General features: G+C 58.3%; 2 protein-coding genes across 2 annotated transcripts in view; one reads left to right on the top strand and one right to left on the bottom strand.

Annotated features, from left to right (window-relative positions):
- The window catches only part of MTHFSD (methenyltetrahydrofolate synthetase domain containing), a 58,801-nt gene that overhangs the window by 9,222 nt on the left and 24,295 nt on the right, over positions 1-25,284 (bottom strand). The window lies entirely within an intron of this gene.
- On the top strand, positions 13,499-17,441 carry FOXF1 (forkhead box F1). The gene is made up of 2 exons (XM_033845070.2): positions 13,499-15,559; positions 17,000-17,441. The coding sequence occupies exons 1-2, from the start codon at positions 14,440-14,442 to the stop codon at positions 17,158-17,160; spliced, it is 1,281 nt and encodes a 426-aa protein (XP_033700961.1). The 5' UTR covers positions 13,499-14,439; the 3' UTR covers positions 17,161-17,441.

Below are 25,284 nucleotides of genomic sequence, written 5' to 3'. Positions count from 1 at the left end.
CTAGGCCACTGCCTGGCATCTGCAGCGGCCCAGCACCCTGCACACAGGACTGGGAGTGGGCTGAACTGGTCCCCAAAGGTAGGAGCACAGCATCTCCACAAGCAGAGCGTGGTGGAGAGCTGCGGGGATCTACTGGGAAACTAGACTCTCCCAGCCCAATGTCCTCTAGGAGATTAGACAAGGCCCTGAGTTCTCCATTTGGTTACACAGTTGCCAGTCTCCCGATGCACGGTGTTTGGAGAGGGGCTGGGGGTGTTTCCAAGAGGACGCGCGCGGCTGTGATCCCCAAGGGGTGCAGAGCCCACATCAGTCCCGCTGCCCTGGTCCACCGCACCTGGCCTCGGCCATGGCCGCCGCTGCCCGCTGCCCCCCGAGCAGTGGAATCCCTCCTGATGGCTGCGGGTCGGGGGATCTCTCCAGCGGGGTCCTGCTTTTCCTACTCCAGTTTTCATTCAGCTAAAGAAAAGGAGGCGAAAGCCAGCACATGCCGTCCTCTGAGGCAACGGAAGAAAAGTGGGCAGTGGGTGTTGAAAAAGAGAGGAGAAAAACTCTCTTGGGATGGGGGAACTGGGGTGGCCTTTGGAAAGCCAACTGCTTCTCCCCAGAAAAAAAAAAAAAAAAATCCCGGCCAGGAAACAAACGTCAAAGCCTGGGGTAATTATATTATTTGAAAAGAAAAGAGACAAGGGAAAGGCTGGTGGCAGAGGGAGGCTGGAGGCTGCGTTTACCCCCTGACTGTCGCAGAGGAACTGTCTGGGTGCTCTTAGAAACGGGCGTCGAAGAACTTAAATTAGGGTTTTTCTTACCCAGAAACCTAATTGTGCTACTGCGGACAGCGGGGGCGGGGGGGGGGATGATAACAAAGAGAGTCCCGATTTTGCACCGTGGGGGGAGGAGACATGACAATTTCATCCAGTTAGAAGAAAGAGGACGGGGTCCTGCTAAGAGTCCGAGCGGCCCAGGGCGCACGCCCTTTGATTGGACCTGGGATGCGAGCACCGCGAGGCCCCGGCGGCTGAAGCTCCATCGGCGGGCTGTTTGTAATTCCATCCCTTTTTTCATTAACATAAACACCACTTGAACAAAAATATACACGGCCACCTACTTTGCCGGGAAAGACGGCCCAGCGCCCACCGGCCCGCGCTCGCCCGCCGACCGGGACCCCTGCCCTCGCGGCGCGCCGGGGGCGCCCGGGTCCGCGCCATCCACGCGGCGCGCGGGGCCCAGGCGGAGGCCGCCTTTGGGTGGCTTTGAAGCTTGGGGCCTCCCGGATCTCGGGCCGGCCCCCCACAGTTCAGCCTGTCATCCCGGCTGGCCGCCACCAGAGTCCCGACGGAGGTGCTGAGTTGTCAATGTAAATTCCTAGTTAAGCCACTTGTTGATAAAGCCTCGGGGCAAATTGGTTGCTCTTTACCTGCCCAGCCCCCGCCCTCGCCCTCGCCCGCAAGGCCCTAATTTCAGGAGGAGGTGGTCGCCGGCGGCGGCCTCGCAGCGAGCTAATTGAATTGGAACCCGCACGGCCTCCATTCAGCTGGACGCCTGGAGGGGTGGACGAAGGAGCCGGGGGCGGGGGTGGAGGTGGGCCTACCGCCTGGGACTTCTGGCCTGGGGTGGGCTCCTGGTGCAGGAAGAGCAATAACATGGGGTAGTCTCTGCCGTCAGCGTAAACGGGCGCGGTGACCATCTGGCGGCTCTCCTGGTGCTCTGGCCTCCCGCGTCCGCGTCCACGCAGTCCTGGCCCCTCCGCTCCCCACGTCCGCGTGTGCAAGCTGTCCTTGCGCCAGCGGGGTCTCCTCCCGCGCGCCCCGCCCCAAATCAGAGCTCACCGAGAATCAGCCCGGAGTCGTGGGTCTGAGCTTCGCTCTCTTCCACCCCGCTCTGTACGCCCATTTCGGGCCCCGCACCCGCACGAATTAAAATTCGACAGGGTCTTGGAGACGGCAAGGGGAAATCTCCCCGACTGGTCCAGGCCCCGGCTCCAGTCTCCGTCTCTGCGGGCACAGGCAGGTCAAGAACAGAGCCAGTTCCCCGTATAATTCAGGCCCCAAACAACGTAGTTGGAATTGTCCAAGGAGTAGACCTTTGATGTTTTTTTCCTGTTACCTAACGTTACTACACAATTTTTGGTCTCCGCTATTTCCCATGACCCGTATAGACACGTCCCAAGCAACTATACACTATAGACACGTCCCAAGCAATTATGCACTTTAAGTGCATTTCCCGGTTTTGCAGGAAAAAAAGGAAAAGAAAAAAAAAACACTTCGAGGTACCCCAGTTTCATGAGCCTTAGAGTCTGACCTGGGCGTCTCACTCTCTAGCGGCACCCTAGGTAGTATCCGGAGTCCAGCGCGGACACCCTTCTCATCCGCCCCTCTCCCTTCGTGCGCCCAGTGCCCGCGGTATCCGAAACTGGGCAGTCCCCACCACGGTCAAAGGGAGGCGACGGGGCCCGGAGACGCGCGCGTGCTTGGCTTCCAGAAGGCACCTCTCCACGAGCGCGAGTCCCGGGCGCGCCCCGGTGCCCCAGCCCCCGGCCTCTCCGCTTAGACGCCCGCAGGAGAAGGCTGAATCCTCCCCCTCGGCTCCCACCCAGGCAGGGCCAAGCGAGCGAGAAAAGGGAGCTCACTGACCCCACCTCCCAAGACCCTACCCCAGCCCGAGAGTTTTCGGATTTGCAATTCCAGCGTCCCGCGCTCGGGCGCACGCCCCCTCCCCGGGGATGGTCGAGGTAAAATAAACACCGTATTCAAGCAAGCAGAACCCATCATTAGCCCAAACCACGGTTAAAATAATTGCTTCGTCGCAGAACGAGAGCGGCAGTAACCAGCCGGGACTGCCTGGGACGCTCCCGCCGCCGCCGCCGCCGCCGCCGGGGCCTCGGTGGACGCGGAGCCACGTCGCAGCCGGGGCGGCCCCGACCCCGAGGGGTGACGTGCGCGACGCGGAGCCCCGTGGGCCCGGGTCCGCACGGAGGGAAACGCGTTCTCGGCTTCCTGCGCGAGTGAGAGCGCCGTCTCGGCCGAACGCCAGCCTTCCACAGTTATTTTCTGGGAGGTGACTAGACAGTGCTCGAATCAGATTCGCAAAGCCAGAGTGAGTCTCGGCTGCTTAAAAAGGAGAGAGAGAGAAAGAAGTTAGGGCAGGTAGGCGGCGGTGAAGGGCAGGCAGCCGGCCTGAAGCTACGTTCTTCAGAAAACGCTGCTTTGCAAGGAACGCGGAGAAAACGTGGAGGCGATGGCGAAGGGGGTGTTAGGATACTCATTAGCGGTCTCTTAAAAAGGGCAAATCTGACTCCTAATGAGTTAGTTTTCATGGCGAATTAAATAGGTCTTCGCCCAATTTAGGGGTGGGGTGGGAATGACCTCGTGGAAGCTTTGCCTGCAGCTGCCACGTGGACCTAACTGATTCTCAAACTTTGACAGGAAAAAGGGAGGTGGGAGGAGAACGGAGATAGAAAGATCGATTTTGACTTTGGGAATATAACAAAATGTTTAAAATATTTTGAGGTTTACACTTTTTAAGACAGCGGGTCTTCCCATGCCAGGGCTATAGAGACGTTTTGCATGTAATTGATTTCTAATTATTAAGAAAAGTACCCAGGATAAAAATTAATTGGTGCTGGAGTACAGAAATGAAGTGCTTAAATGCAAACCGAGTGCCCCAAGGAAATTAGTTTTAAAAACGAACCCATGCTAGGACCTGTGTGTGATCAAATCGTTCCCAGATTTGGTGTCTCTCGCGCATTGAGAAAACATGTTTCAAAATAAAAGATCCAGAAAGTGTGAGTGACTACTTCATCTTTGCACCTCTGTTTGATTTTTAAATTCGACGGGGCAGGTAGCTGCCGGTAGGAAGGTGAGCATTGACGGAGATGCAAAAATAAGTACAGCCTAAAGGGACACAGCACATTTTATTTTACTTATTTATTTTTTAATTTTTGTTGTGATACGCGGGCCTCTCACTGTTGTGGCCTCTCCCGTTGCGGAGCACAGGCTCCGGACGCACAGGCTCAGCGGCCATGGCTCACGGGCCCAGCCGCTCCGCGGCATGTGGGATCTTCCCAGACCGGGGCACGAACCCGCGTCGCCTGCATCGGCAGGCGGACTCTCAACCAGTGCGCCACCAGGGAAGCCCCTAGACACAGCACATTTTAAAAGGCAAGGAGCGGCGCTGGGGCAGCTCTGCAGTTGTCCCAGGTTGAGACCTACTGCCTGGGCTGGTCAGGACCGCCACCGCCAAGGGATCCCACTGGAGGTCTGCTCCTGGAGGGACGGGGAGGGACGGGGACCCCAACGGTCCCCAAGGAGCTCAGCCGCGGCGCTCCAATGTCTGCCTTTCCCCAAGTCCTCCTGCCCCAATGTAAGTCCACAAAAAGAGTGGCCCTGAAGACTTACCCTGAACACCCTGCGGGAGGGCAGTCGAGGGTCTCAATAAGCCCCCACTCCCAGCAAAACAGACGCCCTGGAGGAGTGCAGATGTCCAGGCCAGGCCCCGCCGCTCTCCGTCCCTGGCGTTTCTCAGAAACTGGGCGGCTGGGGAGCAGTGCCAGGAAGCGGGTGGGATCGGGTTGGGGCGGGTGTGGTGGAAGTGATTCGGAGCCCCCTTGCCCCACGCGGGGGTTACAGGGCAGGGCCCCAAAGGCTGGAGACTACTGTTCTGTTATTACGCAGGGTGGAAAGCTGGGGCAGGGGGACGTGAAGCAGAGCCTCCGGGTCAGGAGCCAACGGTCTCCCCTCTCCTTCCTGGAGCTGCCAATGGCAGCCCGGAGTTGGGACCCCACAGGTGCCCTCGGAAGGAGGAGAGAAGTGTCTTAAAGCAAAGCCACGTTTACGGAGCCCTCGCCGTTTGCCTCTTGCTCTCGGGTCTGCGAAATGGGCTCAGCACTGCAGCTCCTTAGCCCGTTGCTGGTACACAGCAGGCGCTCAATGGTTCTCTAAAGTAACGCTGTTCTTATTTAGTCTTCACAGCGGCCCGAGGGCGGGGATATCTTTATTTTCACCATCACGCAAATGAGAAGAGGGGCTCAGAGAGGTCACTAAGCTGCGCAGAGGCCGCACAGCAGCCGGGGCAGAAAGGTGGGATTCTAACCCAGGCCTTTGGCTGCCGGGCCCCTGCTCCAGAGGCCACCCCAAGCGGGATGGGAGCCCTCAGTGGGCTCTGTTGTCTGCAGAGGGTGACCCGGGACCACGCCTGGCGGGTGGAGGGGCGGGGTGCGCCCCTGAGACTTCACCACCCTCCCGTGTGGCAGCAAGTTGGCTCTGAGCTGTCAGAGGGCCAGAGGAGGCTCCCCTCCAACCCAACCTGATGCTCTGCTCTGTGAAGTAGGTGCCAGGATTTTGAGCTACGTTCTCTTCCACGCCACCTAGGGGTGAGGGCAAACCAGAGTGCCCAGGGGAGGGGACTTGCCCCAAGTCTCGGGTGAGCTGATTCCCCTATTTGAGTTCACTCCACCAAAGCTTGGTCCTGTCAAGCTAAGCCCCACAGGATCTCAGCCCCAGCACCCCAAACACCAGGGATGAGGGAACACCCCCAATAACAACAACCAGGCTAAGAACTATTCACAATTTGCTAACTACCCAGAAGGAGCTACTGTCAATGTTCTCGTTCTGCAGATGAGGAGACCAAGGCACAGAGAGGTAAGGCCACCAGCCCTGGGTCACACAACAATGGAAGCCAAGTCTCAGTACAGTCTTATTTATTTGTTTAAGAAGTTCGCCCTGGTTCGCATTTATATTCCCCTGCCTTAGCCCCCTCCTGGACCGTGCTCAGAGCTCTTCTGCCTTTCTCCTCTGGCTCTCAGGCCGCTCCATGGATGGGTACTGACTTTCTCCCCATTTTAAGATAAGGAAAAACAAAGGCACCCAGAGATTAAATCATTTGCAAAGGCTCTCCTGGTTCCTCGCTGCGCCTGGCCGCCTCCTCTGGCTTTCCTCCCACATGGCCCCAGGGACACTGACAAGGGCCTCACAGGGACCCTTCCCGACTCTCTTGGGAAAGCCCCACCCCAGGGCTAAGTGGGCTGAGGTCTGGGACCTGCTCCTCGGAAAACTGGACACAGAAGAACTTCCATGTCAGAGTGGCCACTGCCCGCCCAATGCTGGAGCCCCAGAGAGAGGTGTCCAGTCACCTGGGGCTGTGCCTTCAGACACACACACACACACACACACACACACACACACACACACACACACACACACACACACACACACACCTCTGTCTCTTTCTGTCTCTCCTTCCCTCTTACACACACTGCTTTCCACTCTGGAGCTCCCTGCCCACCTCCTCCCCAAGCAGACCGCGGGGATCCCTCCCTGTGTGCCTCTGGGTGAGTTGGTTTTCTCTCTATCACCCCAGGCTTTGTGGGAGTCCCTGCTTCTCTCACAATCCGCGTCAGTCTCCTGGGGCTTCGCCCTCTGCCTGTTTGACCCAGGCATCTCTGGGTTCTGGTGACCAGATACCTTGGGGTCTCTCTGGGGTGGAGGAGGGTCTCCGTGTCTCCTGGACACCTGTGCCTCTGTTCTGCGTCCACAGGGCACTCTACTCAGCTCTGACTGCCCGGGAGCTGTGTCGCCTTCCCCGTGTCACACACACAGCTGGCTCTCCGATCGTGCAGAAGACAGACCGGGGAGGCTGTGCAAGTCGGCAGCCCACGTGCAAATCCTCCCGGGGGTCCCTGGGGCAGCCCAGAAACGACCCAGCTGGGACAAAAGGGCCCAAACCCAACCTGGGGTGCGGGGGAGGCGTGGAAAGAGCACGTCCGTCACCTCCATTTCCTCAGCAAACCCGGGGCTCTGGGCCGCGCTCAGGCAGGTGAAGTCCCTCTTCCCGCAGGCACTCTGGGCTGCGCGGATTCTGTTTTCTCCCTAGAGATAACACTTGTTTTCGTATTTCCCACACCCTCTAAGTGGACATAGAGCATCACAAGCTATCAGGGAGACCAACAGGCACATTTTGGGTGCGCACGCTGCCAGGATTCTGGGGGCAAATTGCTGCTTCTGATTAAGGACCCAATCCGAGCACACTCCCGCCCCGTCCCTACTTAGCCTGGCCCTCATTTCCTCATCTCACCCTCTTCTAAACCCCCTGATCCCCGAAGGTGGTGTGTGTTGTTTTATCTCCCCCTTGAACCTGAGAAATAGAAAATATCTTTTGGTTTTTTTTTTTGGAAGCTCACTCATTTTCATCGTCTCTCTCTACACTATCCGCTCCCCTTGCCCCCAGAGGAGTTATTTCCATGGGGCGCCCCCCCCCCCCAGTAAGTGTTGAGGACCAGTCGCTTTCTCTCAGCCGTACCTCTTGGGAGATGCCTCTTTTTCTCCCTCCGTGTGGGTCCTTTGCTCAGAAACAAGATCTGGGACCCACTCCCTCCCTCACACCCCCCCATGATGGAGTGAACGTCTTCTCGCCATCTTTTTGAGAGCAGCTGTCCAGGCACCGGGGATAAAGACACATCGGAGGCTTTGGAGCGTGCCCCCGCGGGAAGGAGGGCTGCAGCCAGGCCAGGCACCGGGGAGGGAGCCCCAGGACACGCAGCGTCCCCGGAGCGCTCCCTGTTCCTTAGAGCAGTATGCACTGCTAATGCCAGAAAACTCCCAAAAATCTCGAGGGGAAGAGGGCTGTAAATTCCTGGGCTGCAATGTTGTCAAATATTTCATTGAAGAACGTCATGGAAAATGCGTGCTTTTGGGTAAAAGGCCAAGTGGAGGGGCAATCGCAGGGCTGCAGCAGCACAAAGACGAGGCTCTTTTTTTTTTTTTTTGGACCAAAATATGAACCTCTCCCTAATGTACAGCTGACAGGGTAGATGAACCGCCAGGACCTGGGTCAGGGATAACCCTTGCCTCAGCTGCTCCCCAAGCATGGCCCTAGTGGTCCCCACAGGTGCCGTTTCGGAGCCGCATCTGTGTCGAGCAGGGTGTGGCCGGGCCAGTGAAGCCAGAGGGTAGGGCTCTCTCTCCTCCCCACTGTGGGGTAGCCCCAGGAACACTCTAAGGGGCCCCAGAATCTGACTTGCCATTGACAAGAGGAGACAACAGGACTGCCTTAGTTTAGAGCTTGGCTGGCAGCAACGGGCACAAGCAGGGACAGCACCCCGAGGTGTGGGTGTGCAGCACAGAGCAGGAGCCTCCCCAATGGCCTTCTGAGGGCGCTGGGGCTCCCCAGGACTTGGGGTCCCTTCTAGTGCTCATTCTGCCCACGTTCCTTGTCTCTGCGTCTTTTCTGTGCTGGCTGCAGACAGAGGCTTACACGGTTCTGAGCTCACAGCCTCTCAAAGACCCGCACAGAAGGTAAATCGTCCCCACGTCCCCACACCATGCCATGCCGACGAGGACAGCCCTCCCTTCCCGGCACGACACAGGGCAGGAAAGTTGCTCTGTCACTACAAAAACAGAGTAGGAGAATCACTCACTTCCCTGGGACCTGAGATCAGAACAGAACCTGCCTCCCAGGGTTATGGTGGGGGTTACTGAGCGAGTGGTGGCCTTGAGGTGCCTAGCGAGGGCACAAGGTCAGGCCTCCATGACCGTCGGATGTGTGAGCTCTGTACTTGTATTATTGCATGCTTGGCTGCGTGCAGACCTCCTCACGCCACCATGCTCCACTGCAAACGCACTGCCTGACGCTCGGGCAGACACAGCGTCACAGCGCAGACCCCTCTCCTTGCGAAACGCTGCCCGGGTGCGCACAGGCACCGCGCCGTACTTTACGATGTGCGTGTGAAACCACTATATCATGTCCAATACAACCCATTATATCACGCACACACCTTACAACAGTCCACGTAGTTCTATATCATATGGTCCGCAGAGCCTACAGTATTCTGTCCAGAATACGTGATGCTGTACACACCCCAGCGTGCGTAACCTGCTACATACTACACACACTTTAGAATATCTGGTGTACAGGACACTTCTTATTGCCCTCAAATATTCTGCACACACAACGTGTCATATTATTCACATCTTAAAACATTCATTACGCATGAAGCCACTATGCGGTACCCACACCCTAATAATGTTCAGCACAGGAAACAGTTATATTTGCACACCTTGTGCTATTCCGTGCACACAGGCCTTACATTGTACACCCACCTGACACGATCACACTTACGGGGCACTACCCGGTGCCTCTCTAGTTCTATAGTTCCTGCTCTCTGGACAATATTCTGCACATTGGCACGCGCGATACGTGTGCACCTCCAGAGTCTGCAGAGAAATACCCCACTTACTCTGTGCACAGATCGCCCTGTAACTGGGGAGAGGGTGCCCTCTCCTCCTGACTCTGACGCTTCTCCCCACAGTCTCCTGTCCCCAGGGCCGCATTTTCACCACAAACCTCCCACCCCTAATCCCCCACTGACGTCCGCAAGCCAAGAGGCTTCCTTTACTGCCAAACGCCCACCTTGGTCTGGGGCCCGGCCCGCGCTACCTTCTGTCGCCTTTGGACGTCGCCGGGGAAGGGGTTCGAGGGAGCGGGGACGAGGGAGGTGCGGGCCGGCGCTAATGCAGAGCAGGGCGGCCGCCCTCGCGGTGGGTGGTCGGCGGCCGCCCCCGCCCCCGCCCGCGCCCGCGCTGCCGGCCCGGGCACAATCCGAGCTGGATCTGGTTCCCTGCTCGGGTTACGGCGCGCTCTCGGCCCGGGCGGCTTCACTTAAGCAATTAGCCAGTAAAAATACCTTGGGTTCGGGGAGTGGGAGACATGGCAGGCGTGTCTGTTTTTACACCCCCCTCCCCATTGTGGGGTTCCTGGGGCCGGCGCTGGAGCGCAGATTGGATTTGGGATGGGTGGGTGTTCTTGATAGATCTCTGCGCTAAGAGCAGAGAGCTGCCCGAATCCCTGTCTGCGTTTTCTCCGACAGTCCCTGGAGCTGGGCCCCTGGGGGTTTTGTTTGTTTCTGTCTGTTTGGAGAGCCTGTCTTTCTCTGCACAGTCTTGTCCAATCCTCCCAACAGCCCTAAGAAATAGACGCCATTATTCGTCCCATTTTTTAGATGAAGACACTAAGTTACAGCGTGGGGATTACAGCTAACAACACTGTATCATATACTTAAACGTTGCTAAGAGAGATCTTTTACGTTCTCACTCCCCCCCAAAAAAAGAAAAGAAAGAAATGGTAACTACGTGATGGGATGGTGTCATTTTGCAACATATAAATGTATCAAATCAACACTCTGCACACCTGAAACATACCCGATGAGTTAATTGTATCTCAATAAAGCTGGGGGAAAAAAATCACCCAATAAATCCCACCCTCCCACTCCCTGCCAAAAAAAGACAAGGAACAAATGCATAAATGGCTTATGCAACATCACTACATAGTGGAGGCTGGACTCAAATTCGGACCACGGTTGTGAGTCTGCACGTAGACAGTCTCTGCCCTGTGCTCCGGAGGCTTAACCCCGGTCCTGCTCAGACCTGGATTTGTGTCCTGCCTCTGCAGCGTGACCTAGGACGTGGGGCAATGTCACTGAGCCCATCTGTAAAGGGAGGGATAATATTGACCTGGTAGGGTCATCTGTGAAGGTTAAACAAGTATCCTTGGGGTGTTTAACCACAGTCCTGGCTTCGTGGATGGGAGGCTGGGGATTCACGGGTGGGCTCCAGGCATTTGGCAAAACCTTGAAAATCACTCTACAAATGTCGCAGGTATCTTTCCTCTGGAAGGGGTGGGCGTAGGGTTTTAGTTTTCAACAGTTTATCAAAGGGATTCACAGCCCAGAGAAACATCAAGAACATCTGAGAGGCGTTTATAAGTCTTAGCTCAATACCGGGTGCATGGCCAGCAATCGATAAATCCTATTATCGTCATGTGTGTGTGGCGGTGGTTATTATTTTATCACCGTCAGTTCTCCAGTGGGTCTCAGGGCCCTTGAGCCTGGAAAGCCAGGGGTAGGGGGCAACAGAAGCATCTCTAGACACCCCTCTCTCTCCACTCTCGGCCTGTAACGAGGCATCTGGGAGGGTAAAATTCGATGACAGTCAGCCCCTGGAGGCGGAGCAAACCACAGAGAGATGCTCCGCTCGGCAGCGCTGGCCGACCCAGGCCAGGGCCTCGGTTTCTCCATCCCCCAAAGACAGGATCAGGAGCGACCTCTCAGGGCATCTTAAGAGGCGAGAGCTTAGTCTCCGGCCACCTGGGAAAGCCCTCCTTGCCATGGCTGTGGCTCTTTCCAGAACTGGGGGGGGGGAACCTCCAAATCACACAGCTGGAACTCATTCCCCTCCACTTTACCTCCTGCCCCAGTGGAGATGCGGGGTTGGGGGAGAGCCTCTGTCTGCCGCATTCCTGAGGCTCGGAGGCCGTTCAGCCTCTCCCTAGGCACAGCAACTGCTGGCCTTCCCCGGCAAAGTCTATTCTACTGTTAGACCTCGGGGTAAGTGGAGGCCAGGCGGGGCCCTGACTCCACACTTCCTCCCAGGAAGGCCGGAGCTTTCCCACCCCAAAACACACAGGAGCCTGCAAAGGGAGCCGCTGAGAAACAGTGATGGGCAGGAGTGAGGGAAACTGATCTGTGGGTTAGCTGAAGACGGAATCTGTAGCCCTCTCCCAACTAGAGAGGGCCTAAGAGGGAAGGGGGCTACTGGAAAAAGGGGCCCCAACTTCATGCTCTATAGAGCCCCCTCATTTTGGAGCGTCCTGTCAGTGGGGGAGGAGCGAGAGAAAGGGAGGGGTTACTATCACTTTCTGGGAGCCTCGGGGCTTTGCGTTGCACCCCTCGCTGCCTTGGGAGTGGGGCAACCTCCCCCAATAGCCTCTCTTCTAAAGGCCAGATGTGCTCCCGGCAGCTGGTAGTAGCGACCCCTTCTCGGGAACTTCCCTCCCAGCGCCGCGGGGCCTCCTACCCTGCAGCTGCCGTCTGGCGGGAAAAAGAAAAAAAAAAAAGTGATGGAGAGAGAAATGTGAGATTGCGTGTGCGTGGACGTGTGCGCGCGCGAGTGGAGCGGCCGTGCGTGCGATTGCGTGTGCATGTGCGGCGGGCTGTGCGTGGGCGAACGCGCAGCGCAGGAGTGTGTGCACGTAACCGAAAGTGTGTCCTCGGCGGTGGGCAGGCCAGAGCGCTCGTGCAAGGGTTGGGGCGCCTGAGCTGTGTGAGGGGTGTTCTCTGACGTATGGAAGCCGAGGCTGTGCGCGGTGCTCAGGATGCCTGCGGTCGGTGGATGCTGGGTGGGCTCTGGGAAGTGGGAGTGGGTCTGCCAGCGCGCGTCTACCTGCGCGAAGACAACCGCACACGACGCGGTCACATCCCACACTCACCCTTCCCCTGCCGACCGACCCCTGCCTGCGTGCGGAGCCGAGGCCGGGGGAGCCGAGCGAAAGCGCAGCGCAGAGAAGCTGGCTTTCTAGTCTCCCGCGAGCGCGCTCCGCCAGGGCAGGCTACGCCGCCGAGACCCCCAGCTCCTCGCATGGACGTGCCAGGCGTCCCGAAGGCGACGAGGCGTCTACCGCCGAAGCTGAAGGCGTCGGAGCGAGGAGGGGCGTCAGCGGGTTGACAAGGAGGCCCGAGAAACCCGAGAGGCCGGTGGGCTTTGAAAAGCGCCGCGGGGCCACACTCCGAGCCCGGCACACGCCTCTCGCCCCAGCTCGCGCCGCAGCACGGCGTCCTGGCTCCTGGCGACGACCCGCGAAAACACCCCTCGCCTCCCTCCTCCGAAGTCTGCGAGCGAACAGCACTCACCTGGGTCCCCGCGTGCGGCGTTGCGCCCGGCTCCTGCGCCATCCTGCGCTCGGCGCCACCGTCCCCCCTACCCCGTCCTAGCCCGCACCCCAGCGCCGGGAGGTTGGCGGGGTAAGGCTGCGTGCGAGCCCCCCGCTGCGGGCAGCCCGGCGCGCGAGGGCCGCCCGGGCCCATGCTCCCCGCCCGCGCAGACTGCTTTCCGGAACCTGGCCTGGCGCTCAATGTCAGAGGCCCCCGCGGCGGCGGCAGGCCGAGCCCACAGGGGCATTAGGCCAACTCCCCCCGCGCACGCGGAATTCTCTATTATTATTATTAAAGAATCCCCCAGAATGTGTTTACGTTGAACCGTATAAACTTCCTGCCAGGGCCTTTACCATCTGCGAGAAATCGGAACCTGCTCTTGGGAAGCGGGGACACAGGGACTGCGGGGCCAAATAGGCGGGTTTTCAGTGTGTATGCTGGGGGGGGGGGGTCAACTGAGTTATGTGTGAGCTCAGATCAGCGTGGCTAGTGTGCACATGTGTGAGAGTAGGTGCGAACTGAAGCTCCTGTGGGCCTTTTGTGTGCGCGTGAGTGAGCGCACGAGTGGGCACGCACATGCCTGAGCGCCGTGTGCGCGTGAGTGGGAACGAACGAGTGGGTGTGAGTTTGCACGTCTGAGTCTGCGAAATTTACCGGGTTTGCATGTGCATCAGTGTATGCATGTGTGTGCACGAGTGCACAAGTAAGTGAATGAGCGTGGCCGCCTGTTCGGGAAGCCCGTGAGATGTTGGTCTCCGCAAGGCCAGAGGTTCTCACTCGCTCCCCGAACAGCCTGCGGCGCCGGAGACAAAGCGGCAGCGACCCGCCCTGCGCTTTCGTTTTCCGCCCGCGCTCGGCTCCATCGGCTGCCCGCCCGCTCGCGCCGGGCTGGGCGAGTCCGAAAAGTCCCGGGCGCGGCGCAGTCCTTCCCGGGGCGGGGAGAGTGGGTAGGCGGTCCCTCGCGGGAACACACGCCCGCCGGCCGCGGGGACCCGTAGCCGAACCGGCTGCGTCCGCGATGGTCACGACCCGGCGGCCACGGCCGCCACTGCAGTTGCGATTTGCCACCGAGCAGTACGCGTCGGGGAAGGCCCGGGACCCGGGGTGCGTTTTCCTCCGCGCGGGCCGGGCAGGGAAGGCGGGGGGCCTGCGCGCAGCTGGGCTGAACCGCGGGCCGAGGGCGCTTTAACACTTGCTCGCCAGGTTGGTGGAGGCGGGGCGGGTTCTGCAGGCGGACGCTGGGAGACGAAGGTGGGGGCCCTTTAAGCGCCCACCACCGCGGGGGCCGGAGGGGGGCAGGGAGGGGAGGGAACTCCTGGAGGGTCTTACGCCGGCCCGCGAGACGCCGCCGAGAGACAAGGCAGAGAGGGCGGCCTCGGCTGGAGTCGTGGAGCCGAGCGCCGCGGGTGGTGGGGACCGAGCGCTGCTCCCCGCGGGGGCGCACGGCCACCGGCCCGAGAGGTGGTGCCTCCCCCGCAAAACCGGTGGGGGGCTTCCTAGCGGCCTCCGCCCAGGCTGCAGACAGCCTGCTCTCAGCCTCTGCTCGGCTCCTTCCCTTGTGGGAGGGCGAGAGGGAAAGAGGGAGGAGAGTAGGTGGGGGGAGGAGGCAGCTGGAGAGAGAGGGGGCTCTGCGCCAACCGCCCGCGGATCCATCAGCTCCTCGGGGAGGACGAGCGAGCGAGCGAGCGAGCGAGCGGGCGGGGGAGGGCGCGCCGAGGCTCGCTCGGGAGAAGTGGCCGCCGATGACGGCAGAGGTGCAGCCAGCCCCGCGCGCGCAGCCCCCTCCCCCTTGCCCTCCTCCCCCTCCCCCTCCTCTTCCTCCTCCTCCTCCTCCTCCCGGCTCGTCAGCGGCGCAGAGCAGCAGCGGCAGCGGCGGCGGCGGCAGCAGCCACCCGATGTCTTCGGCGCCCGAGAAGCAGCAGCCACCGCACGGCGGCGGCGGGGGAGGCGGCGCGGCCATGGACCCCGCGTCGTCCGGCCCGTCCAAGGCCAAGAAGACCAACGCCGGCATCCGGCGCCCCGAGAAGCCGCCCTACTCGTACATCGCGCTCATCGTCATGGCCATCCAGAGCTCGCCCACCAAGCGCCTGACACTCAGCGAGATCTACCAGTTCCTGCAGAGCCGCTTCCCCTTCTTCCGCGGCTCCTACCAGGGCTGGAAGAACTCGGTGCGCCACAACCTCTCGCTCAATGAGTGCTTCATCAAGCTGCCCAAGGGCCTCGGGCGGCCGGGCAAGGGCCACTACTGGACCATCGACCCGGCCAGTGAGTTCATGTTCGAGGAGGGCTCCTTTCGGCGGCGGCCGCGCGGCTTCCGAAGGAAATGCCAGGCGCTCAAGCCCATGTACAGCATGATGAACGGGCTCGGCTTCAACCACCTCCCGGACACCTACAGCTTCCAGGGCTCCGCCGGCGGCCTCTCGTGCCCGCCCAACAGCCTGGCGCTGGAGGGAGGTCTGGGCATGATGAACGGCCACTTGCCGGGCAACGTGGACGGCATGGCTTTGCCCAGCCACTCGGTGCCCCACCTGCCCGCCAACGGTGGCCACTCGTACATGGGCAGCTGCGGCGCCGCGGCGGCCGGCGAGTACCCGCACCACGACAGCTCGGTGCCTGCTTCCCCACTGCTGCCCGCGGCCGCCGGTGGGGTCATGGAGCCCCACGCCGTCTACTCAGGCTCGGCGGCCGCCTGGCCGCCCTCCGCCTCCGCGGCGCTCAACAGCAGCGCCTCCTACATCAAGCAGCAGCCCCTGTCCCCCTGCAACCCCGCGGCCAACCCCCTGTCCGGCAGCCTCTCCACGCATTCCCTGGACCAGCCGTATCTGCACCAGAACAGTCACAACACCCCAGCTGAGCTGCAAGGTGAGTGGGGAGGTTGAACTGTCCCAGTCCTGAGGGGAGCACATCTGTGGGTGCACTGCAGACCCAGCCCCCAGAAGCTGCTGACCGCCCTGGGCCACAGCCTGCGGCCACTTCTGTGCGGTGCCAAGCTCCCCAGGGTGCCTCTCAGCCCCACCTCCCCCCATTTGAGACGCGAGTGCAGCCTGGAGCCCCCAGTATAGACGAAGATGTCGTTTTCTCTCCTTTTCTGTTTCAACTCCCAGCTGCTGGCTGCCCCAGCCTGGCCAGGTAGGCCCCGTCCTCACCAAAAAGACTTATTAGACTCCAATATTCTAAGTCCTCTCAGGTCCCTTAGCCCCCTCACACCTCAGCAAGTTCCCGGGATGGAGCCAGGCCCAGCCCCGGACAGCTGGCTCACTCTCCCCACTCGCCCCAGAAAAGCTGCGGGAGAGCCGCCTCTGCTCTGAGCCGGGCAGGACGGAAGAGTTAGGCCCAAAGCCGGCCGGGCTGCACGCCTGCTCAGAGGCTCAGAGCCCGGCCTTTCAGGAATCAGGCCTGGGCCACGCGAACATTGAGTCGGGGCATTTTGTGGTGACAGAGGCAGAGAGGGGACCCGATCGAGGGTGAGAGTTGCAGGCCCCCCACACAGCCTGTTTCTCAGGAGCCAGGTTTTCAGGTCTCCAGGTACCGCCCCACCCCCAATCCTCCGAGCAGGAAGGTGCACAGCAATCTTCCCCTCTGAACCCTCCGTCTCGGCACCCGCTAGCAGCCTTCTGGGCCTGGTTCTGAGAAGAGCTTGGAGTGACCCAAGCAGGGGCCTGCCAGGAGTCAGCTGTCAGCAGCCTGTGGGGGGAGGAGCCGGGCCTGGAGGCTGGAGGGGCCCTCTGCACCGGGTTGCCCAGCTTGGGCGGCTTCGAACTCCAGGCGGGCTCCAGCTGTCCCAGAGGCTCGGTTCTCAAAGGGTCCTTCCTCTGGAGAAGCCACCCTTGGCCCCCGTGTTGGCCCCTGCCGGCCTGGCTGGCTGCTCTGGGGCCACTGCAGCCTTTGGGGTTGGAAGGTGGCTGCCCAGCCCCAGGCACAGGCCCCAGGCTGCCCTGAAAGTGGAGGCCGCTGGACCTTCTCTGTTGGCGCATCTCGGCCCCTCTCACCACTTCCCCCGTCAGCCTCTGGAAGGCCCCGGCCCAGGCTCGGTGTCCAAGGTGGGAGAGGCCCAGCCAGCAGGCGCTCAGGGGAGCAGGGATCCTTGCCAGTGTCTGGGGATCTTCCCTTTGGGCGCCGGCCCTACGGAGACCAGGAACTCAGACATGGGGAGGCGCTGTGGAGGAGAGGCCTCCAGCCCTGCGCCCGAGCCGGGCAAGCCTGCCCCATGCACCCCTCGGGCAAAGGTGCTTCTCCACCTGGAACTCTGGCCTCCGGAGGCTAACCCTTTAACGTCCCCTTTCCTGTCGCCCTGCCCTGCAGGCATCCCGCGGTATCACTCGCAGTCGCCCAGCATGTGTGACCGAAAGGAGTTCGTCTTCTCTTTCAACACAATGGCATCCTCGTCCATGCACTCAGCCGGCGGCGGCTCTTACTACCACCAGCAGGTCACCTACCAAGACATCAAGCCGTGCGTGATGTGAGGCCACAGCCCCCGGGGCCCTCCGGGCAGGGGCTGGCCGAGCACTGGGACTTCGGAACCCATCGCCAGAAACTGCTTTATTTTCGAGGTATAACCGTCGGCAGAAGAAAAGGGTTTGACCCCTCCCCGACCGGATTATTCGGGAAAGGAATCCCCGAGGCAACGACGGAGCCCCGCTGTCGGCACCTCCCCGCCACCCGCTCAACAGTTTCTTTAACATGGTGGTGGTGGGGCCTGATCTGACTGCAGCTGTTGAAAAATAAATATCTATTTTTGATCCTATTGAAACCGGCTGAGAAAGGTGCTGTGTTGGGGAAAAACCCTCAACATCTAAACAAGCATTCTGCTGAGGTCTCTCCCCCTCTTCCCCTCCAATGGCAAAAGTCGGGGAAGGAGAAAGGCAAACGTGTGAGACCGTCATTATCAAATACTTTTATTTTTTGGTTGAGTATTTATCTTTTTTAATTTTTTTTGAAAGAATGTCTTGGAATGCGCGTCTCCTTTCAGAGCCATCTTTTGCAGGGAAGGGGGGGGCAAGAAATCGCCTTCTCCCTCCCCACCTCAGAAGTCCTCCAACCAACCACAGGTGGATCCTTGTGCGAATAACTTGCATTTCTGAAGCCACTGCTCGTCTTAGGAAAGAAACCAGGAGCCCAGAAGCGGCGGCTCTCGGGCCTCTGCTGCCGTCCCCCTCCGCCTTCCTCTCCATCCTTCTCTTCAGTGTTTTTGGTTTGGTTTCTAACTTTATTTTGACTTTTTTGGTCGGTGTTTTTCTCCCGAGACCTGGCTGTCTCCTGATCTCTACTGTAAACCTTCTGGTGGGAGAGTGAGGAAAACACGGCGCCGCGGGGACCGGGAAGGCCCGCTGAGCGCTCGGATTCAGGATTGCGGTGACGCAGAAAGGTTAAGGCACTTTTAAAAAAACGATAGCAAGGCTCATCCTGTTATTTATTCTACTTTCTTTCCCTAATAATCGAAACACCGCATAGGCTCCTCCGTTTATCAGTATTAATGGTGTAACTTTGTTGGCAATATTTGCCGCGTAGATTTTTTTTTTAGGTATCCATTGTAAATTTGAAACTAAGTCCGATCTGTGTAAAGACAAATTTCCATATGTTTTATATAAATAAATAAATATATATATATATAAAATGAAGGCCCCCCCTTTTTTTTTAGCATTTTGGCTGCTGGGGTGCAGCGTTTGTGACACGTATTTTAAATTTCCTTCTGCACTGTATAAAAATGACAATTTGAGGATGTTTTTGCCTTTTGTGTATTTTTTCCTAAAAAAGAACAAAAATAAAAATGTATAACATTTGTACATGGCCTTTAATATTGTATCAACTAGAAATAAAATCGCATGAGTATTTTATTGGGATTGGAGAATATCTTCCAAATACAGACAGAAACGAGCCTGGGATCGCCAGCCTTTTTTTTTTTTTTTTTTAAATTTAAAGTATGGATGACTCTTAATCCTTTTTTCTTCTTTTTTATTTCTTGGCTAATCCTTCTCTTTTCACTCTTCATTTCACGCTGAGGTGAAATCTGGACGAGAGTAACTCTTTTTCTTGGCTTCTGTTTTTTAAGAAGAGCCCTCTGCCCCTCGATATGTCGTTTCTTGTTTTAAAGAAATAAGCAAACGTTTAAAGAAAAACTATAGTTGTCCCTCCCCCAGGAAAAAAAACATATATATACGTATATATATATATATATATATATATATATACGTAAAATATTTTATATTTTTGTTTTGGCCACTCCAAGACCAATGAGAATTGTACTTTGAGTTTCAGACTTTACTGTTCGCATATTCTAGCTGTTATAAATCATGGAACACCTTTTAAGGTTTTGTTTTTTTTTTTGGTAGGATTTTTTTGTGTGTGTGTGTGTGCCCTGCACTTGGTTTTCCCCAATGGAGAAGCGAGTAAAATTTGAGCAGGAAAAAGGCTGTTGGTGGGAGAGCAAGGTGATAGGCATGTTTCCAATCTGCTTACATTTCCCCCTAAATCATTAGGGGAAAAATCCATTTTAAAAAGTCTGTCTCCCCTACTGACCCTCCTTCTATTCCAATTCCCAGCTACCTAGGAAAACAAACACAATAAAGTCACATTGTCGGTGCAGCCGTTCAAGACCCACCACAGCTTCTCCGCGTCGTGGGGTCGTGAGCCTCTGAACCTGGTTCTTCTCAAATCTGACATTCTGGACGTGAGGGCAATTTCTCCGGTGCTCTGTTACATCAAAATTATCAATAAACTCGCCCAAGCAGTTAATGCCCCAAACTAACAGCTGTCTATAAAACCGAGATAAAGGGCACAGGAAAAAGCCGGCGACTCCGTCCCTCGGGGTCTTGGGCGGCCGAAGCGGCGGGCCCGGGTCTCCTGGGCAGCGGGCGGGGAGCAGCTTCATGGAGGGCGGAGGAGGCACTGTCTTCCGGGGCAGAGGCCACCTCTCCGCACCCCCTGCCTCCCGTTGGTGCCCAGAACGGGGCCAGAGAAAAGCCCCCAGGCCTCCAGTGCAGGAACGCCGTGCTGGGGCTCCAGACAATCTTGGCAGGGAGGCAGGCAGGCAGGCGTGGGGCCCCCTGCTTCCTCCATCGGAGCCTGCGCCCCAATTAGGATGGAGGCTCCGGGGAAATGGGGCTGATTAGGAGAAACCCAATGCCAGCCCAGTCGGCGCGCTCCCTGTCTTCTCGGGCAGCGTCTCCAGCCCCCGCACCCACTCCCCTGGCCCCTTGGTGCGCCCTGGTAGCACGTGGCTTTGGCGCCGCCGGACCAGAGTGGAGGATGGGGGGCGGCGGCGAACCCCGGTCTCCTGTTCATCTCCCCTGGAGCGCCTTCATTTCAGCAAGATCTCCCGGCGTGCCCACGTCTGGGCCAGGCCAGGTGGGACGCACCCAGAGGGGCCTGTGCAGGAAAACCAGCCCAGGGATCAGGGATGGGCCTGGCCTGCCTGGGGCCTGACCTGGAGCCTGGGGATGAGAGCAAAGTCCAGCCTTCCCCGCGGGGAGAGTGTGGCTCCAGGCACACCCGAAAGGGTCAGATTCTACAGGCATAATTGCCTCCACGCCCAGGACCAAGATTTCACGAAGCCGCCCGCTGCCCCTGCGCAAGACCACGTTCACTCGAGTCTTCCCCAAGGCCCATTTCAGCCTGGCTCGCACAGGGACCACGGGGATGAAGCTCCCACCCCCGGTGCCAACACAAAAGCGTGCACGGCTTGTGCAAGTTACCAGCTTAAAATGCAAAGGTGCTTCTGAGTCCGGTGCAAAATCACACGCCCTGGGTGCATAAAGGGGTATCATTCTAGCTTAGGGACATTTTCGAGAGAATTAATTCAAAGTTCTGCACACATCTTTCGGGGGTCTGTCCTGGAACACCGCAGTCAAAATACCCCAAGGGTATGAATACTCCCCAAAACAATAGGCCAGGAGGTGGGGCAGCGGCCAGGATGTTCACGACAGGGCTTCTGTTCGTGGATTACACCTCCCGTGGCAGTTCCCTGCGCAGGGCCGACGGCTGGGACACAGCTGAACCTCGGCTGCAGGCCATCGCAGCCCCAAGCGGCGGCAGCAGCAGCAGCGGCGCCTTGGCGCAGTGTCCCGGCTCCCCAGCCCCTGGCAGACGCGAGCTGCAGGCCTAGCGACCAGTCGGCACTCAGGGTGCGTGCTTCCGAAGGGGAAGTGCCTGCCTGGTCCTGCCGTTTTCTTTGCCCTTTGGGGCTGGAGGGCTAGGGACAGGGAGGGGAGTGGCTCCCCGCCTGCAGCTCTCCTGGAAGCAGTGCAGAGATGGAGCTAGAGTCCCAGCTCCAGCACCACTAGACCTGGGTGAGACATGTTACCTCGGAGCCTCGGTTCTCCTCACCTCAGTGGTCAGCGAGGTGACACCTGCCAGGAGCAAGAGGACAGCCTAGCCCCAGGACGCCCAGCCAGGAATGGCTATGAGGTGCGCATTACTTATCCTCCTCCCCTGGAGTGTGGGGTGGGTGTCAAACGAGTTGCAAGAACCCATATTCTACAAGGCCTCCTGCTCAGGGACTCGGGCAACCAGCTTGGGAACCGCTGGACGCCCCATCTTCCAGTATGACGCACCTGGACTTTCCCTCCGTTCCCAGGGAGAAGAAAGACGTCCCACTTGGCTCCAAAGATGGAATTCTAACGTGGGGCTGAGTCAGGAGTTCGGTTCCGATGTGGACCAGGATCTCCTAACCCTGCGCTCAAGGGCTTCACTTCTGAGGGTGGTTCAGAGTGCGGCCCAGGAACTGCCCGCATCAGAAATACTAGGGGTGTCTGCTCACACTGCACGTGGGGGCAGGGGCAGGTGCTGACAGTCACTGGATTAGAATCTCTGGAGGTGGGACCCGGGAATCCACAGGCTCGCAGATGTCCAGGTGGTCCTGATGGGTGCGAAGTTTAGAGTCTCTCGTCCAGCATTCTCTGGGCTCCTGAGAAAACCCCGGTGAAGGAGTCTCATTGTGGCCTCTGCTGCCCCCTCCCGCCCAGTGGCCCAGCCAGCTGTGATCCTAAGCAGCAGCTGATGGGGGGCACTTGGCGCCCAGGCGAGCAGACGCGGGGCTCGGGTTTGTGCAGGAGGCACCTTGCGCTGGCCACGCGGCCGTCCTCTCTCCACACCACCTCTGTCCACCTTCTCGGCAGCCCTCTCAGGCAGGTCCTACGACTTACTGCTCTCGACTCCAGATTCAGAAATGAGCTCAGAGAGGTTAGGGGACGTTATCAAGACACTGCTGGTAAGAGGTGGAATTTGGACTCAGACCCAGGACTTTCTGACCACAAAGCCCATGTCCCTAACCACTGTGCCCCATGGCTCCTGGACACCCATTTTCCTCCAGCCATGAGGCCTAGTGATAAAAGAGGGAAGCTGAAGTGTGGTCCGTGACCCAGCCTCTGCCAGCCTCCTGCCTCTTCCGGGGAGATGGCAATGGTCAGGGGCAGCACAAGGGACTGGGGTCCCTCTGATCCCCCTGCCTGCATCTGGATGGGGCGGGGGAGGCCCTCCTAGCAGCCCCAGCTCAGACCCCTGACTTTCACCTCCTCTCTGGGACAGTGGACCTGGTTTTCGTAGGTTCCCACCACGGACCTCCATGAGAGATCCCTTCACTTCCTTGGGCCCCTCAGTCCAACGGAAAAAAACTCAAACAAAAGATGAAGCTCAAGGAAGAGAGGCCAGCTGGGGCAGCATATGTGGCTGCGCCCTCCTGCTCTGCCTCTGGAATCTTCTGGGTACCAAGAGCTCAGAGTTCTGGGCTGTTTTAAGGAGGGAGGCCCTTGTTTAGCATCTCCCGCTGGCAAGCCACGTCCACTCACGATGGCGCGCTGACTTATTGTGGGACCGAGACAAATCATGGGCCCTTAACTGTCTTGATCTCTGTGCTCTGGGGATAGGCAGGGGAAGAGGGACAACGGACTCTGCAAGTGTAAAATACCGTTCGCACGAAACACAGGACAGAGGAAGCATCTGGCACAGATTCACTCATTCAGGGACACTGAGTACCCACTGCCCTCTGCCATCGGGTCAGACAAGATTCAGCGGCTGACACACCCCTGCTGACACGGGTCAACAGCACCAGGATACTTGGGGTCGGTCGTGTCAACACCCTAAAGAGGCAACGTCACCAAGGCCAAGGCAACCCAAGCCCCCAGCGGAGGCAGAAGGCTGGTGCTGTTCAAGACCCCCGTGTGGGCGTGGCCACCAAGGTCCCCTCTGACTCCTACAGCACGGGCTGTCTGGGGACCCCGAAGGGTGAGCCTGTCCAGAGCGGACAGAGGCACTGGGGCCGGTGTAGACTGTGCCCTGCGGCTGATTTCCTGCAGTTCACTGTGTCAGTGGGGTGGCAGCCCAGGGAGAAACGCCGCAGCTGGACAGTGGTCTGAGGAGTTAACGGTGGTGATAAGCCTCCCCAGGCTTATGTCATTAAAACCACGGCATCACACCAGGGAGGAGGCACGGGCTCCATGAACCCTGCTGTGTCAGGGTTCACGACCACGGGGCATGCCGGGCCCGCAGATGTCCCCTGGAAAAGGAGACAACGTTTCTGCATTTGGAAATTTCCACCAAAGCCAGCCCCATAGTTCAGCACACCCTGTTTCTGGATCCTGCTGTAACACCTTTGCGGGGTCACAGCTTGGGGTGAAGCAGGGAGGGCTGGGCCATCTCTGTCCAAATGGTCAGAAGCCTTCCCTGGGCAGAGAGCTCGGGGCAGGGGACCCTCCCTAGGAGAGGAGGCAGCCTAGCACCTGAACGGTCCCAGGGATTCCGCCCCTGGCTGTTTCTGAGGGGACAGCGCCACCTGCTGTCCACCTCGCCGTTTTTGTTGGGATAACAGCAGGGACCCACTGAGGAAAATTGATTTCACCTGAACGTGGACAGAGGCTGTGCACAGATAAACCTGATTCTGATGTTTCAGGGTCTCTGACCTTTGTTAAGGTGCAGCTGGCGTTTTTTGGGAGACAGCTAAACTAAATGAATTTAGTCTTTTCCTAATTACACAAATGATAGGGCTTATTTAAAATAAAATAAACTGTAGAAAGGTGAAAGGAAGAAAGCAAACATGGCTTCAAACCCACCCCTCGAGACAGTGTGTCGGCTCCAGGAGACGTCTCCCTGCACACACGGAGACCTGCCGACCCTGGAAAAGCAGGCGATGAGCCCAGGATTGAGACCCTGGGAGTCAGAGAGCCTGAGTTTGAGTCCCAACTCCACTGCTTCCCAACTGTGAGCTCGGGCCGGTGCCTCCCCACTATGCCTCAGCTTCCCCATCTTTAAAATGGGGGTGATGGTAGGAGAACTCCTCTCAAAGGATTAAGTGATTAGAAAATCTATGAAGGGCTTACAGGTGAAGAAACCGAGAGGGCAAGCACTCCACCTGAGGTGGCACAGCAAGGGCCCGTCGGAGCTGGATTCACTGCCAACCCTGGCGGGTGTGGCTTCAACACCACGTGCCTCCACCACTAAATCAATTGTCTCTGGTGTCCCCATGGGCCACCCTGGCTCCCAGCTACCTCGGAGGTCTGTTGGTAGTCAAGAGATGACGACGGACAGGCTCCTCCCTTGATGGTGGGGAGAGGCCCTGGGACTGAAGGTCAGCTCTGCTGTGTGACCTGAACAAGTCAGATAACCTCTGGGAGCCACATCTTTCTCACCTAGAAAATGGGAACGTAACAACACCTGCTTCACGGGATTCTTCTAAGGGTTAAGTGAGTTAATCCACCCTCCGAGGCAGGCAGGGATGTTTAGTTTGCTCACAACTCAGCACTTCAGGGTCTGAGTTTATTGCTTCCAAAACATCCAAAGTGCAAAATGTCCACATTACATGGTCACATGTCAGCTCCCATTATAACTTTTGTGATTTATGGACGTTGGAAATAAAGAATTCCATTCACAAGAAGAAATCCTGCCCCACTGGAGGAACAGGAGTGTGGGTTCTGCTATTCAGAAGTCTCTGCTTGTTTGAAAGATCGCCCAGGCAGTCTCCAGTGAAAACCTAGGATGACGACAAGGCCTGGCAAAGCAAGTGGGACTCGCAGGGCAGGGCGTGGTAGGGGACAAGAGGGGCTCCGCCACGCACCGGGGAACAAGCCATCACAACTCGGTGCCTCAGCTGCCTCATCTACACGTGCAATAAAATACGGGGCCATTTCAAGCAACAGACGGAAAGCTGGCCTGGTGACCCTCAGACTGAGGGCTTCCAACAGGGGCAGCTACCTAGTGACGTGCACATCAGAACTGAAGGCAGCAGGACAGATGCAACGGAGAGTGGACAAAACCCACCGCCCCCTGCCTGGAGACTCTCCTGCAGGCTCCTGAACTGAGCAGCCCCAGCCCCAGGGGTGTCTCTGCCACTAGCATGTGTGCACCTGGGGGTATCACCCCACCCTGCATCTCTCTTCTAGAAAATGACACGGTTTTGTGTGCCTCTTTCTACCTTAGGTGGCAAGGTGAAGGTGACCCACAGTGAAAGAAGATAACTCTGGCCTAGTCTACAATGAGCTACAACCCGACTCCTGGCTTCACTACCAAAGCTGGGGGACTGTGGGCCAGTTACCCGTCTGTTACCTGCTTCTCTCAGAAGCGACTGTGAGGGTCAGGTGAAATCACACACTTGCGCATCT

This window comes from Tursiops truncatus, chromosome 19 (assembly GCF_011762595.2).
Source record: "Tursiops truncatus isolate mTurTru1 chromosome 19, mTurTru1.mat.Y, whole genome shotgun sequence".
NCBI classification, from domain to species: Eukaryota; Metazoa; Chordata; class Mammalia; order Artiodactyla; family Delphinidae; genus Tursiops; species Tursiops truncatus.
The sequence above is the reverse complement of the archived record's forward strand: the minus strand, read 5'-3'. Positions and strand labels throughout refer to the sequence as shown.

Excerpts from the sequence above, each read along its gene's own strand:
- FOXF1 (XM_033845070.2), top strand. The coding sequence starts at position 14,440 with ATGACGGCAGAGGTGCAGCCAGCCCCGCGCGCGCAGCCCCCTCCCCCT. Across the intron at positions 15,560-16,999 it reads CACCCCAGCTGAGCTGCAAG|GCATCCCGCGGTATCACTCG; the intron begins GTGAGTGGGGAG and ends CCTGCCCTGCAG.